Here is a 16479-nt window from a genome sequence, read left to right on the forward strand (position 1 = left end):
CAAAATGGCGGAAGCGTAGCTTTGCTGCTGGCAATAGCTTCATATTTAGTGTACAGACATGAGAGTGTTATCCTTCAACTAACAAATACTTTTGCCGTACTCCTGATCGATGTTAACACCATCAACAAAACTTCTTCCTGTTTTTTACACATTAAAAGCCTACCTTTAAAAGGAATGCTGCAAGAAAGGTAAACATGAAGGAAGTTTAGAGTTTGCATTAACTGGGGAACAGGGAAAATTATAAATAAAAGCCTGTCTCCGGCTACTATTTGAGAATTTGGTATATTTCGCAAAATGCTGAACTTTTCCTTTAAACGAAGGCGATCCACAGGCCCTGTTTATAATAAAACAAAAATCAGTATAAACAAGGATAGAAAGCGTGTGAAATAAAACGTGAGACTGTTTTGATATAGCTGCTGTCAGGAAGAAACCGGCACTGCTCTAACCCTAATCTGTCTATTCATGTACTGTAACATACATAATATGCCCGTGGATGAGATTAGCATGTTTAGCATTAGATCCGTATGCAATTCTTCAACATGTTGTGTGTGTGTGTAAGAATGTAACCCAGCATTTATTATAAAACACCCAAATCTTCTTGGCATTTACTGTAAACTGCATCGCTTGGTCGTAAAGCATCATGAACAAAAAGCTCACTGACTTAAGAAACGAGATTTTACCAGACAACCACTGCCCCCCCTATCCCCCGACACTAACTCGTATTCAACAATTAACAGCTGATGGGTGAGCTGGTTGACTCGCTGTGAAAATACAACTAATTCTAATAATAATAATAAGAAAAGGTTGCTATTATTAGAACGTAGAAGTAGGGTACAACTAAAACTAGTGTGCTACAAAATGAATGAGTTTTGAAACATCTCCAGTGGTGTTGTTCCGGGTTTTCCGTTAAAGAATAGACAGCTCGGCATGCGGCGGTGTGGTGGATGAGGTAATAAAGATAATGGAGGGAACTCTGAAGTCTCTCGGTGCCGCACCCTTTCTAAAGAAGGCACTATGGGTGCTTCGCCATCTCGATGACCAAGATGTCAGCAATGCAACCCCCTGTCCCCGAACGTCTCCGTTGTTTGGTTTCTGAGTCATAAGCGGGACCGATCCATTCAAGTTGATGCTGGCGGCTTGTTGTTGTACTGCGTTTTATTCTCCTTAGGAGTGCCACTGCCTCAAAGTGTCACGGCCTTTACACTGTGCACTACGGCGCACGTGCATCTCCTCCAGAGGCACCACGTCTTTCACAATTCCAACAGAGCGTATCCACCTTATTTCCTCCTCCACGCTTAGTTTTGACCTTAAATCACGAGCCGCGGTGCAAAGTGGCGGGGGGACTGTTTTTCAGCAAGGGCCCGCGGGACCGACTAGAGGTAGAGGTAGCTGACCCAGTAGACTATGTTGAAGAGCAAGAAGGAGGTGGGGAAGAAGACCCGAGAGTAGGCGTCCAGCTCGCGGATGTTGACGTGAATGCGTCCTCTCCTCCAGCCGCCTTCTTTACACTCCTCGTAGCAGCAGAAGAAGCTCTTGCAGTCTTTCCCGTCCAGGCACTCGTACAGGCAGTTGTCGTCGTAGTCCTGCCAGAAGAGGGAGTTGCCCATGGGCATCATGGACCGAGGAGTGTGAGTCATGTTGAAAGATGAGTAGGCCTGTACGGGGTGACATAAAGAGAGAGTTATGGTGGAGGAGTTGACTATTAACTAGCTCTATGCTGCAATACAAGAACAATGCTTCTTTATTTACATGACTTCTTTACTGGTGAAGATGCTGACTTTTTGCCTGAGACGCTTAGCTTAAGTGTGTTTGCCGGAAAGACAGTGGACGTAGCTCTCTTATTCTCAAGCACAAGTACCATTACTTTTGAAAAAATAAAGTAAAACGAAGTAAAAGAACAAGACTAGTTTACGAAAGTTCCCTAATGTTTGTCATTGTGGCAGCGTGCCTTTCTCAAAATGCAATATGCCTTTTTTTGCTGCATTGCATTCTGGTCCTGGCTGCAGTGGAGAAATTGCGCCACTTCTAGGGGCTTACACTCTGTGATCGATCATTAGTGCGAAATGGAAAGCCTATCAAGACACAAAGCCCTGACATGCACTTATCTATGTTTTTAGATTGCTGAATAAACTCCATCAAACGCCGCTATTGATGTGTTGAATACAAATGTAGAGAGTCGTCTCTCTAAAACATACACTAGCAAACAACAAAATGGGTCCAGCAATGCATAGGGAATTGGTTAATCGATATCCAACAGCATAGTGATGTCTAGGGTTGTTAAAACAGTTCAAATTCACACCTGGAAATTGATTTTTGAATATAATGAAGTACAATACTTATGCTTAAACATAGTAATTGAGAGTAAAACCACTGATAAAAAGAAAACATCCTTTATCCTTTTTATAGGCAGTTATAGCCTGATTTTTTTTAGACTGTAATGCTGAATAAGTGCCTCCTGAGAAAATTCATTATGTGACTTCCTCCCTGATGTTTATGAAATCGTGTGGGACAACCTAATTGGGGTAAAATCTTCACACATTTTGCCAGTCCTCGACTCGGCTCTTGAAGGAAGAGTGGGAGGCGGGAGAGGGAGCGAGTTAGATGTGTCTTGTGGAGTAACAGAATCGACTGAGTGGGCGGCACAAAGGGGCCACACGGATGGTGGAGGAAAGGGGGGGGAGGGAGGGAAATATGAGGCTTCCCCGCAGACAGACGAGGCCAAAATACAGCACAGAGCCAGAAATGCAGAGGAGGGGACCCAATGTAACACAACTTAATTGTTCGGGCCGAGCTGACGGCCCTTTTTTAGCCCCGAGACACATTCGGCAGAAGTCCTCTACGCTGGGAGGAAATAACGAAGAGGGAGGGGGAATGACAGCAGCGGTGGCTGACTCAGTCTTAGTAGATGTGTGCTGCCGCCATTAAAGCATTCGCGGCAGGTGCAGCCTTGAGGACGCCTACACAGAGCATTAGGCTCTCGCACAGGAGCGACTGCTAGAAATGTTTTCACATCATATAGCGCTCATATAGACAGATGCCTGGATAAACATCGTGCACATACTGTATATGTTGACAGCCTATAGATTTGTATGAGTTTCTGAAGGCTGATAGTAGCCAATAGCAACGATGCTTCTTACTGAACATTATTACTGAAAAGATTAACCTCAAATTGACAAGACAACACATCAACACACGCATTTTTCAGGTGACTCTTCCCAGATTGTTTTTATCCTGTCTGGACACAGAAAAACAATCATTGGTACTGATCCCATGGGTGCCCTGGGGTCTCGACGGCCTAGGTTGCTATGACGCCCGTGAACCTACTGTCCTTAAACTAATGAGATCATTATTAATACAGTCGTGATACACATGGATTATACTATGAGATAATGGGCCCCTGGGCACAGAAAAAGGAGCGAGACAGTCTTTGTGTGAGTCTTTGCGGTCATTTTGTGTCTGTTTATAGTTGTTTTGAGTCTCTATGTAGGCGTATTGAGTGTCTTTGTAGTTGTTTTGAGTGTCTCTGTAGTCGTATTGAGTCTCTTTGTAGTTGCTTTCAGTCTGTAGTTGTATTGAATGTCTTTGTAGTTGTTCTGAGTGTCTCTGTGGTTGTATTGCGTCTCTTTGTAGTTGTTTTGAGTGTCTTTGTAGTCGCTTTCAGTCCGTAGTTGTATTGAGTCTCTTTGTAGTTGTTTTGAGTGTCTATATAGTCGCTTTCAGTCTCTTTGTAGTCACTTTCAATCTGTTTGTAGTCGTATTGAGTTTCTTTGTAGTCGTTTGAGTCTCTTTGTAGTTGTTTTGAGTGTCTTTGTGGTCGTATTGAGTCTCTTTGAGTATTGTAGTCTCTTTATAGTCACTTTTAGTCTGTTTGTAGTTGTATTGAGTGTCTGTAGTTGTTTTGCGTGTCTTTGTGGTCGTTTGATTGACGTTCCATTAGAAATGTTAACAGTCACTTCAAAAAGAGTCTCATTCAGCAATCTATCCACGATGCTACATTACTGAGAGCATTATATGAACGATGCTGATGAAAGATGCTTTACAGGCTGGTTCTACTGCCGCTGTGCTCAAAGAAGAACCTTAGCGGTAGTGGAGGTGGATTTTAACATAAAGAAAAAGCAAATGCAGAGCAAATGTACACATCGACATACAGACTTACCATTCTCTGCGTCTTGACGGGGGGTCTGCGTATAGGAGTGTAGGAGCAGTAGTTGAGCATGGCGTACTCGATCATGGCAGCGAAGACGAACAGGAAGCAGACGGTGACAAACAGGTCCATGGCGGTCACGTAGGACACTCTAGGCAGCGAGTTCCTGGCCACTGTGCTCAGGGTGGTCATGGTCAGCACCGTGGTGATACCTGGGGAAGGTAATGCATGTGTGAGCAATGCAGTAGAGAGAAGACAGCATGATGAATAGCTGGTCAGCACTGGGGTGACCCATGAGGAAGTCAGTGGTTATATAACATGTAGGCAGAGGTTTATTAATCACCATTAATAATGCATACGGGGTATTCTGGGTAGATGTCCCCATTCTTGCATCGATTCTGTCTTCTATGAAAACAGCTGCAGTTGGGAGTTGCTGTGAGTGTTGTGAAAACAGGATAGTTAAAATGATAAATGTGATAAAATGATGTGTCAGAAATCGATTCTCGGGTTAAGAACCTCTATTATACAACATCCTGACACCTTCTCCTGACTGAAACATGACTCGTCTGTGAGGTGGAGTGCAGTGCAGACATAATTCAGCCATAATTCAGCAAGCATGCTCTAATAAACTTGCCCTGTATTCCCTTATATAATCTACAGTGGAAACTTTCCAGAAGTGCATGGATAGGAAGTTAGATCTTTTTTGTCAACAAAAAATGTTGCTTTTATTGTACTTTTAACCACCTTGAGTGAATATATTTATTGTTTTAAACTGAGTATTTCCTGTTCACTTCAATCAGGACACACCCACTGAACTAAAGTTTTGTCATGTCCACAACTGTGTGTTTAAATTTGGATTTGTTAAATCATTATCAGCAGTAATAGCACTAAAAACAAATCATGCTGTTGTAATTATTTCAATAATTATACAATGGAATATCATATTGACAATCTTTAACATAAAATTGTACATATATACAGTGCTGGACTAAATCTACTTTGTTTCTCACACCTTTGGCAACAACAAAAATTGGCATTTGAAATTAGTTTATATCATTATACAAAAAAAACAACAGCATTAAAACACTTTGGCTGCATATTTTCTCTCCAACATGATCTCAGTACAGCTGTTGTAAAATTTAACTTATACGCTTATTTATTTATTAATGATATACAGAATCAAGTCAAGAGACGCGTTTTGAAGTCCTTCCTGCTTTTGCCGGTCAAGTGAGCAAGCTGCTCTTCTTCTTTTTGTCCAACAAAAAAAACATCCAGGACTTGACTTCATCCAGCCTGGTTTCCCTCTGAGCCAACTCCTCCTCTTTCTCCTGCAGTCTGCTGAAGTGAGGCCTCCTCCTCCTCTGCTCATTTTGTTTCTAACAATCTATACTGTGAATTTGTTATACTCTTTTATCCACATACTATACTTACATTTTCTCCCCACGTACTACATTATGATTCTTTTTCAACATACTATACTATGAATTTTTTTTCAACATACTACACCACCAACAACTGTAGCAACTGAAATGTCAAAGCAACGTACCAATTAGCGCAAAACGGACCAAAATGACGGACGAGTCATGACCAAAGAGACACAGTCCACTCCCGTGTTTTGGTACATTTAGTTTTCACACCTGATGCAACACATGAACTGTACTCGAGACCACCTTTTCAAGTGGACCCAGGCGTGGATAGATGAACCCTCGAGTACGGTACACAGTGTTCGCACTACTGTTCTTTGGTGTCAAGTGTACTCAGATCCGGGCCCGGGTTCCTTATGTGAAAGCCTCCTTAGTCGGCTTCCGGAGGTATCTAACCTTGTCTGCAATAGATGTGCAATGGTGTAAGTGGCTGGTATCAATAAATACCTGTCACACCGTAACTATTCTAATTGGGGATAACTTTTGAATCTCATTGTGTCATCAGTGAAATTGTTCGAGAAATTACTCCCCATGGTGTCTTGAAGGAGAATATTGTGTTTGCTAGCTGAAATGAAATCAATTCTTTCAGAGAGAGATGAACCCGGTGACATTAATGCCCACTGGGGGCATCGATATCTACTGCTGTGACACACACATCATTCTCGTAAGCTCGCCGTCTTTCCCTCTTATCCTCTCCTCTTCCTCCCTCACCCCCTCCCTCTCCATCCCTCTCTCTACTCTGTCTCTTTCATCCTCGTCTCCCACATGTCTTTCATGGCAGAGTGTGCCACTGTTTTCGCCTGTGGTTTCCATAGAGACGAGTTGCTCCCATCTATTTCAAGCTACCTCCTCTGGTCTAGTGCTCGTCTAGACTTTCTCTTTTTCGCCCGCTCATTAGGTTTAAGCGCCAAACTAGGTAAATGAGCAACTCTTGTGTTTCTAATACCTTAAATCTTACTACCTGTTCAAATCCCCCCGCACTGTGAACAATGTGATCACAATAAAACAGCAAATGCATCGACACCACTGTTTTTTCTTTGTTTTTTGAAAACCACAAGCTATCCGTCGGCTGCTCACAGTTTGGGCTCGATCAAGGTCACGAGTTGTCTTTCTACAGTTTAATTCATTCTGTGGGAATTGTCGCTACATGATGCCATAGCAACTGGGTGATTCCTGTCTGTGCAGGCGATCTGAACAACACAATTTCTCACATCTACAGACGGAAAACAAGCACCGTCACACAGAAGTGAGAAAAGCTCCAGTGCATATGCCTGTGCGAAGCAAATACGCTACACAGGGTGCAGAATAATATTGATGGTGTGATCACAGCAATAACAAAAAAACAGATTTCCTGTTTTTTTTTTTTACATGCATTTACAAGATAAGATTTCAAAGATGTGGTATTACGCATAAAACAGTGATGGGGTGTTGCCAAAATATGCCAAAACATATCAGACATTGGCCTTTGTTATGTGTCCAGGGGTAAACCAGGTGGAACAGGACACAGCTTGTGTTCATAGAGCGTCTATAAATAGTACTGAGGAGTACCAGTCAGGGATCAGTGGCCGGGTCACACGACTGCATGGGTTTTTATTATGAATGCAGATTTAAAGGTAGGGTTGGTAATCTTGAGAAACAAGCAAGAGTACGCTAGATTTAAAAAAATGATCCAACCGAAAAACTGAGCACAGTGTTGCCAACTCTTTTCCAATGAAAGTAGATAGCAGCTAATATAATTATTAAATATTTATAATAAAGTAATTTTCAATATATTTTGAAAAAATATTGGGGTAATTTGGCAGTAATTCCAAAAAAAATTCAACTAACTTGCTAATTATCACCTAAATACCATGAAATTTGCAGACCTGTAAAATGAAGTGTTACCTAAAGTGTTTTTTGACGAATATTACCAACCCTAGTTTTAATCCGTCCAGTGTTTTTTTCTATTTTGATTTTTCTATTTTTACTGAAAAGCTGGGACATTGAATGTTGGGTTTTTGTCGATATTAAAGCTATATCTTTCTGCATGTTTGGAATACAACATTAAAGGTCCCATATTGTGCTCATTTTCAGATTCATTCTTGTATTTTGTGTTTCTACTAGAACATTTTGACATGCTTTAATGTTCAAAGAACACATTATTCTCCTCATACTGTCTGCCTTAATATACCTGTATTCACCCTCTGTCTGAAACACTCCATTTTAGTGCATTTCAATGGAATGCAACAGAACTGCGTTGCTAGGCAACAGCTTGGGTCCATGTTTACTTCCCGTCAGCTGATGTTATTCACATACACTGCAACAGGAAATAAACTGGGACACAAATGGACAGAAATCCTGAAACGGCTTGTTTCAAACGCAGAATTTCTGAATACGGGCTGTGTGTATTTCTCCGTATATTGAGCGTTTTGATAGTTTAACAGGATTTATATAGCACTTAAACCTGCTTTATAATGTAAAAGACCTGAAGATATCACTTTTTACAATATGGGACCTTTAATCTAAGGCTAAGCACCCACCGTTGTGTGTATGGAGCAGTTTTGCCTCATTTGGGCCAGTTTCAGTCCAGTTGCCACACGATGGGGTGGGTGTCACTACTGTTTGTATCAGTATGTTTGTTTTGAATAACAAGAAGCGAGATTAGAGACCACAGCGGCCCCAAATAACGGTGGATATATACATTCTGACAAAGCAGGCTAATGTGAAGTTGAAATTATGCAGTTCCCAACAGTTGAAGTGGAATAAAAGTGCGTATTATTTGCAAAAGTGAAGGCGGTCCTGTTTTTGAGCTGTGAAGCACTCCAGCACATTTTCCACCACATCAACACAAAGTAAAAAATGCAGTGCACATCGGAGCTGACAGTCTGCTCGGCGAGAGCTTGTTTGTTTGTGGTAATTATGCTGATGTTTTCAAATTAATGTGCTCGTGATTGAGGTTAAAATGCTACACATGGCAACTTCAATCTAATCTGATTAAAGGTGTTTCACGCACACTGCAGAGGCCTCGACTTAAGACCGCATCTCCCATGCGTGTAATCAGTCAGATGGCCCTACATGAGTCCCCTCTGACCAAGGACACACTTGGGACTCAACAGCGTGAAGTGAGTCCACTCTATAATTCACTCAGCCGTGTATTTTCTGACGGTCGGCTTGAGATCTATAGACCGTGATATATGCAGCAACAAGGAATTATAGTGATGCTTTAATCACAGTATATGAACAGTGATGGAAGCAGTAACAACGTACCATTACACCCTAGAAAAACATGGCCGATCATACAGCCAGTTTGTCCCAACAGAGCATTCGATTTAGATTCCCCTCTTCACAGCACACAATTTGAGGGACTGATGTCTCCGCGCTGCCTCCTATCTTTAACTCACTGCCTTCTTGGTAGAGTTCCCATGAGGAACATTGTCAGCTCTCACACCCGAGCTGACATATCACCATTGACAGGCATTTGTGTGAATGACGGCTCTCGCAGGGAAACCTTAGGGTTTTTAAAGGTTTTTTTTCCCCCACTACACCCATATCATGAGAAATAACCTTCTTTTGTTGCCAGTGCTCGCTGCTATATAGCCGGGGCCCAATATTTGAGATGAAGGGTGTCGGAGCAATTTCTTTAGTTTAAAATAGTTCCAGTGAAAAATGTGGATAAGTCAGACTCTTCTCCCACGAAAAACTACAATCGCTAATTTCAACAAATTCCCCAAAATGACATGCGTTTACATTAAAGCAGCCCTATGCTGTAGAGATAAGTCAGTCGGAAGTAAAGGATGATTGTTGGACAGCAAAAAACAAAACAAAGATCAAATCGATTGCAGCAGAAATCTTGCATTCTTACTTGTAAAAACCTGGTGCCTACATTACCCACAATGCAACTGTAGCCGCTAGCCTTGTACCGGGCTCAGTTTTAAAGCTAAAATGAAGATACTGGCATCATATGAAACTATAAAACCTAAAGAATCCACTGGTACCAACCATGTCATACTAGCTTGTCGTGAAGGAGGCTAAATAACGCTCCAAAATTACGCTAGATTTTGGTGAGGAATCACTGCCATGGCCATTTTCAAAGGGGTCCCTTGACCTCTGACCTCCAGATATGTGATTGAAAATGGGTTCTCTGGGTACCCACGATTCTCCCCTTTACAGACATGCCCATATTATGATAATCACATGCAGTTTGGGGCCATAGTCAAGCCAGCACACTGACACACTGACAGCTGTTGTTGCATATTGGGCTTGAATTTGCCATGTTATGATTTGAGCATATTTTGTATGCTAAATGCAGTACCTGGACAATATTTGTCAATGTTTTGTGTTGCTAATTGATTTAAAATAATAAATATATACATACATTTGCAAAAAGCAGCATATTTGTCCACTCCCATGTTGATAAGAGTATTAAAGACTTGACAAAGGCTTTGAATTTTTTAATACCCTCGCCCTGGCGATATAGTTCAGAGAAAATCCATCTGCTACTTCAGCACCACGATTTTATCAACACACAGCACAGTTACTGATATTTCAGAGTCATGGTCGGGGCCATAGATTGTAACTTGCACAAACCTCAGTGAGATAAAGGATCAATGAGTCAGGCAGACTAGACTAATGTATTCTGCCCCTGCACTCTCTCTGCTACTAGAGGATGGAGAGGAGCGATGGCAGGTTAACAAGGGAGATGGTCATTTTACTAACAAGTGGGGTGGCATCCCCCCTTATATAACCTACTGCCTATATTACCCTGGCCTATTTCATGTATAGCATGCTGATGGATGTTTCCACGCGGTTTAATTAACTCCCGTTCTCTTTTACTCTCTCTACTTGTAGGTGGGTTTATTTCCCACCAACAACCCTCCCATGTCTCTGTCGAGATCCATCTGAGCTGCAGAGATTGAGGTCTAATGGGAATCAACCCGTAGCTCTCTTACTTCCACCTCGCTGCCATCCGCACGTCCTGACGCTGAAGGAGTAGCAGGTGAGTGACAGCTCTTTGGAAATACCACCTGGAACATGTTAGCAGCTTGTCAAGGCACACTGCCTTGAGGGGTTGGGTGGGGGTAGCGGCACCACCTGCCTTTTTCTTGGACTTTAACCTCTCCCGATCCTCCTCCCTCCTCCTGACATTTCTCCCTGCCGCTACATGCCAGAAGCCTTCACTTTGCACTCTTGTTTTGTCCCCCTCTTTTCTTCCTCTTATCTCTCCTCTCTCCCCGCCTTTCAGCCTTGGGATCAGGTCTCAGGCCGCCCTGGAAACGGGGGCGATGTACTAGAGAAGAAAGGCTAAATGACTTTCTGTTGTTGAGCTGAATGTGGATGTTTATCAGGGCTGGGACAGCTTGCTTCTCCGCGCTACCTGTTTGAGGTAGATCACAAGCCTTTTCTGTGGCTTTGGTCATGTGTCACACCGCCACCCACGTACTGTAAGACTTGACGGCGTTCGGTTGACAGAGAAACGGAGAGACAGAGTGATAAACATCAAATAACAGCCGCAGTAGCGAGCTGCTATAACGGTGATGCAATGACCCTACATTTTACCTACACAGCCTAGCCAAATGAGGTAGAAGTAATACCTCTCCAATGTATCTTAATCTACTAGTTATGAGAGTTTTGGTAGATACAAAATTGAATTAATCAGCTTTTGGTAAAGAGCAAAAAATCAGTAGTATACCTGCAGCAATTAGGGCTAACTAGGGCTTTTAAACGCAATTATTCGCAAACCAATCACATTTTTTATCCGTTAAAAATGTACCTTAAAGGGAGATTTGTCAAGTATTTAATACTCTTATCAACATGGGAGTGAGAAAATATGCTGCTTTATGCAAATGGATATATATATTTATTATTGTAAATCAATTAACAACACAAAACAATGACAAATATTGTCCAGAAACCCTCACAGGTACTGCATTTAGTGTAAAAAATACGATGACGTGTCAAGTGTGCTGACTTGACTATGACTTGCCCCAAAATGCATGTGATTATCATAAAGTGGGCATGTCTGTAAAGGGGAGACTCGTGGGTACCCATAGAACCCATTTGCATTCACATATCTTGAGGTCAGAGGTCAAGGGACCACTTTGAAAATGACCAAACCAGTTTTTCCTCGCCAAAATTTAGCGCAAGTTTGGTTATTTAGCCTCCTTCACGATAAGCTAGACATGGTTGGTATCAATGGATTCTTTAGGTTTTTCTAGTTTCATATGATGCCAGTATCTTCACTCACTAGCTTTAAAACTGACCCTGCTACAACCTAAAAATCAAATTTTCAGTAACGCGTTATTATTGTATTAACTTTGACAGCCCTAATACAGACACAACCGTTCTTAACTCTGAAGATAAACCCTTGTGTTGTTGTCTCTCTCTCTCTCTTCACACTAATCATCAACCTAACAGCAAAAAGTAAACTGAGCAGACCGCACTAACACAATCTCTTATTATGATCCGCTTTCATTAACAGCACCAGACGAAAGGCTCCATTTGGCCCCAGCACATGCATGAGTAATAACGCTCGGTTATTATTGAATTCGATACAACGTGAGACAACTTTATTGTTCAACGTTTTTTTTTCCTTTGGGCTTGATAATGGATAGGGACGGACAGAACTCCAATATAACTTCTTTATTACCGCTGAGGCGTTCCAGATGACCTTCTGCGATATTGGCTGACTGGCAGGCTGATGAAGGGCAGGAGGGACTGAGTGGAATTAAAGTACTTTACAGTTGTGTGTGGCGTCTCGGTGCAAGTGATAGCGCGGGTGAAGGTGGCTGGAGGTCGGAGAGGTCGGACCTCGGGTCAAGTGAGTTAATTAGTTAACGGCTAACCTCCTTCAACAAGGGTTAACGACGTGCCAGAGAGCAAGGCACAGGTCTGTTTGTGAAACGTAGGGGAAGTTTTTCTAATTTCTACTCAAATTCAAGACCATCTAAATGAGACAAAATCATGACCAAGACTAGAGTGTATCAAGACAAGACCAAGACTTTGAGGGGTTGAGATTAAGTCAAGACAAAGACCAAGGCAGGACGAGACGTCAAGACCAGACCAGTGCAAGTCCAACGCTGCATGACGCACTTACGACTAAATGTGGAACATGCAAACCATAAGCACTCCTCAACTTGATCTGAAATCAAAATATTGTGTTATTCAATTCAATTTATTTTTATATAGCGTCAAATCATAACAGAAGTTATCTCGAGACGCTGTTCCCTGCAGTTGTGGTCTTGACCGGTCTTGAAATAAAATCCAGACTACTCTGTCTGAGATCGAGACAAGACCCGAACCTTCCAAAGCTGGTCTTGAAATCGATCTTGAGTACTACAACACTACGTTACGTTGCAACAAAGTCTACGCCAGAGGAGTAAATGAGCAACCCCTCCCCACATTGGTAGTCTTACATAGACCTGACCTGTTGAAACTGCTGGATTTCTAGAACAAAAAGTGATAAATGAGCAGGATTCTGCTAAATACACTAAAATCACACATATTACGTCCAGGTGGGCAGTGCAACTACAATTGTTAAGTATCTTTTTTTGTAATTAACTGCCAATCTTAGCCATTAAACTATTATCACATAAATTAAGTAGAATTCAATTAAGTTAAACCAGCTATGGAATAATTAGCCAGTAAATTTAATTAGGATTATAGGAAATTATCAAATGGTGTACCGTAGAGGGGGGGCTGAGCGATGCAACACGGTTGTAACGGTTATCAGAAAACACAATTAGCGATCTGATGGAGGTCAGGCTGCTTTTGACCCTACAAACTGTGAGCTTTTATAATCTGCTGTGTCACGTTTACAAGCTTCTGTTTTACTTCTATTTGAATCTAAAATTATATAAATATAGCTATTATTATTATTATTATTATTATTATTATTTAGACTTAATTAAGACTGACAAATTTGGTATATTTATTTTTTTAATTTTATGACCTACACTAAAATATTAAATAATGTTAAAATTATGGATACTCTGCCTACGGTAATATTATAATTCCCCAATTGGACATACCGTCTATACATCGTCATGGACATCTCCTCAGACACTTACCTTGAACTCCACCATCAGCACAACATCATCATCCACAGGAAAGCAAATGAGCTAATGGAAGGCATGCAGCGGGGGGAGGAAAATAAATCAAAATAACAGTCAACTCATGCAACAACAAAAAAAAAAGATTAACTCTACAATAAAGAATGAAATGAAATGATGGGACATACATTTCAAAGATGGCTTTATGAAGAGCTAAAGGTGAAACATGCATATTCATGTGTGAATGTCTGATATACACTATGCACACACACAGCTTTTTCTTCATTTGTTCCTCTCACTCCACAACAATGTTGAGCGATGTGCAAGTATTCCAGTAATATGATTGCTTTTGCCGGTAATAACTACTGCAACAAAGGCTGAGTTATAATATTGCAGTTACCAATAAAAAAAAAGAGATTATTGCTTTTTGCTATCAAGCTGTCTAAATCTCAGATTGAATGGGAATTATCAAAAAAGCTTTAAATCCTGCCACCGACTTTCATTTTCCTCATATTAGACTCAGTTATGAGCAGCGGCGGAGGAATATATATTATCTGGTGAAAGTATTCCCATCACTTCAATTAAAGTAAATGGATGATAAAATATTGGACATCCAACGCTATTCTTCACTGCTGATCATCGGCAGGAAAGAAAAGTGTGATTTGCTAATTTGGTAGGCCGAACAGAAAATGTATTGCAACACATTCTTGCTCCTAAAGCTGGACATACACTGTACGATTTTAGAAATGTTATTGTGTACTTCCTACTCCTACTGTACGAGTAGATCGTTTGCGATGAAAAGCCAAAGCTCGCGATTTATGTGTAAAATAGAGAAAAACACAAGCTACAGGCTTCCCCTCACAGCTACATGGGTGGTGCAGTCGCCTACCCAGTGCCGTCCTTGCGGGCGTGGCGTCGCTCTTGATCCAGAAGGAGACCCAGGAGAGGACCACAGTGAGGATACAGGGGATGTAGGTCTGGATGGTGAAGTAGCCCATCCTTCTGCTGAGGTCAAAGTGCACGCTCATCACCACATAGTCACCTGTTGAGAGAGTAATCATTTTCAACCGTGCTAGCGACTGTGGATGTTAATAATTACTGTGATGGTGAACATCGTAAACATTGTTAGTATTGCCATTGCAAGCATGTTTTGATGTCGACATTAGCATTTAGTTCAAAGCACAACAGTCTTCTTATATAATCAGAGAGAAATCTCTTGTAATAATATTAAGTTGCATTTTATTGCAAGGTGACCCTGCTATTTTTGTAAGTTTTTTATCCACCCATAAACTAGAGACCGTCGTCCCTGAGGATCGCCGAAGCAACACACGGAGTAATTAAAAGGTCCGATATGTAGCTGGAGGCTACATCACGCTGGGCTCTTAATTTGGTCATCAAAACAAAGAGGCCAGAACCACTTTTTACTGCAAGATTGTTATTATCGGAGAAGCTGTGATAGTCAGCAGATTAGTCAGCAGATTTTTGTAAGGAGACAGATCTGTGTATTGTGTTTGGGACGAACAGAATTTAGGTGTAGCGCTTACAAAATAGCCAGGGGGCCAGGGAATGCCACACAAAAAAATGAGCCATTGGAGTTTAACAGAGACCATTTTAGAGAGACTAATGAGACTGTTAGAAGTGTTTAAAGCTGAACTTAGAGCTAAGGTGGCTTTAATCATGTCTGTGCAGTGAAGAGCCGAGAAACTCCACTGAAATGTGTCAAAGTTGTTATTATCGGTCATACGAGACATCAGCTCTAACTTGAGCAGCTAACAATGCAACAGTCGGTGTGAGTGAGTTTATTCCGCGTCTTTACTTGTCCGACTACTCCTTACGATGCTTGTTACAGCGAGCGTCAATTGACAGCAGTATGGAGACATGGAGCTACAACACTTGGCGAACAAAAGCCATTGTTCTGTGACCTTGACAAAGTTCTATGCATCAGACGAGCATTACTTTTGATAATCTGCTGCCACTCAGGGCGCCTCCATGAAAAGGGTGTCGGATTGAATAAAACATCTTTAGAAGGAGACCTTTTGTCCTCGGCTCGCAGCTGAATCTCACCTCATACATCGAATTGAAATAATCATTTTAATCGCCAGGTGCAATGAAAAGAGCGGCGTGTCACGGCGACACGGTTGCAGAGGAGCGTTCAACGCTTGCAAATGTAACACTTATCTGCATAGCACCTCCATCTTCGCTTTTCGGTGATGTCCACGGCCGTTTTTAGGGCATTTGTAAATAAAACTGTCAAATTCTGCACTACAATTAACATATTTTATGTTTTCATGTTTTTGTCCAGCGCTTGCTTAACAACAACACTTGGACTAATTTTTGAAGAGTTATTGTTAAGGCATATTGGGGAATAAAAAAGTGTGGAAGTGGAAAACAGAGATATAATATATAAGGTGCATTTAATCAATTCTGTACATCCCTTGGTTGCCAATTCAATAATGCTATTAAGACCAAAAAGGGGGGTTTTATAGCCCATTAAAATGTAATCGGATCTAGTACTAAAAAGAATTAATTGACTGTATATCACAAAGACTATACTGCAAATTACCTGGTTAATGTTACAACGACTTAATCACAACACACTAGGCACAACATCAAGTAAGTATTTTACTATTTCAACAACAATAAAACTGTCTGGTTTTATGTTATGTATGTCCGAGATAGAGTGCATGTTCTTTTAAAGCAATCCAAAGCGGGTTGGGATTGGAACATAACGCCGGTTAGATAAAAAAACAAAAACAATTTAAGATACCAGCAGGGGTAAATAAAACAACAACTCATTGTAGCTTGAATTATTCTCCACTTCCTCCGTCTCAGTACAACACTGCACCGTTGTAGAAGCAGAACGAGCCGGGAACAGTTCACAGAA

The 16479-nt window shown here is 41.3% G+C and overlaps 1 protein-coding gene across 4 annotated transcripts in view; it reads right to left on the reverse strand.

The window, feature by feature from the left end:
• Positions 1–264: 264 nt before the first annotated feature.
• The window catches only part of LOC119483527 (gamma-aminobutyric acid receptor subunit gamma-3-like), an 87660-nt gene continuing 71445 nt past the window's right edge, over positions 265–16479 (reverse strand). For all 4 annotated transcript variants that reach the window (XM_037761727.1, XM_037761728.1, XM_037761729.1 and 1 more), the window contains 3 exons: positions 14485–14637; positions 4157–4356; positions 265–1655 (listed from right to left, as the gene is read on the reverse strand). In XM_037761727.1, the coding sequence (XP_037617655.1) occupies positions 1374–1655; positions 4157–4356; positions 14485–14637 (635 nt within the window). In that variant the 3' untranslated portion in view covers positions 265–1373. The remainder of the gene's footprint in view (positions 1656–4156; positions 4357–14484; positions 14638–16479) is intronic.

The sequence above is a fragment of the Sebastes umbrosus genome, chromosome 24 (genome assembly GCF_015220745.1).
Source record: "Sebastes umbrosus isolate fSebUmb1 chromosome 24, fSebUmb1.pri, whole genome shotgun sequence".
Classification (NCBI taxonomy): domain Eukaryota; kingdom Metazoa; phylum Chordata; class Actinopteri; order Perciformes; family Sebastidae; genus Sebastes; species Sebastes umbrosus.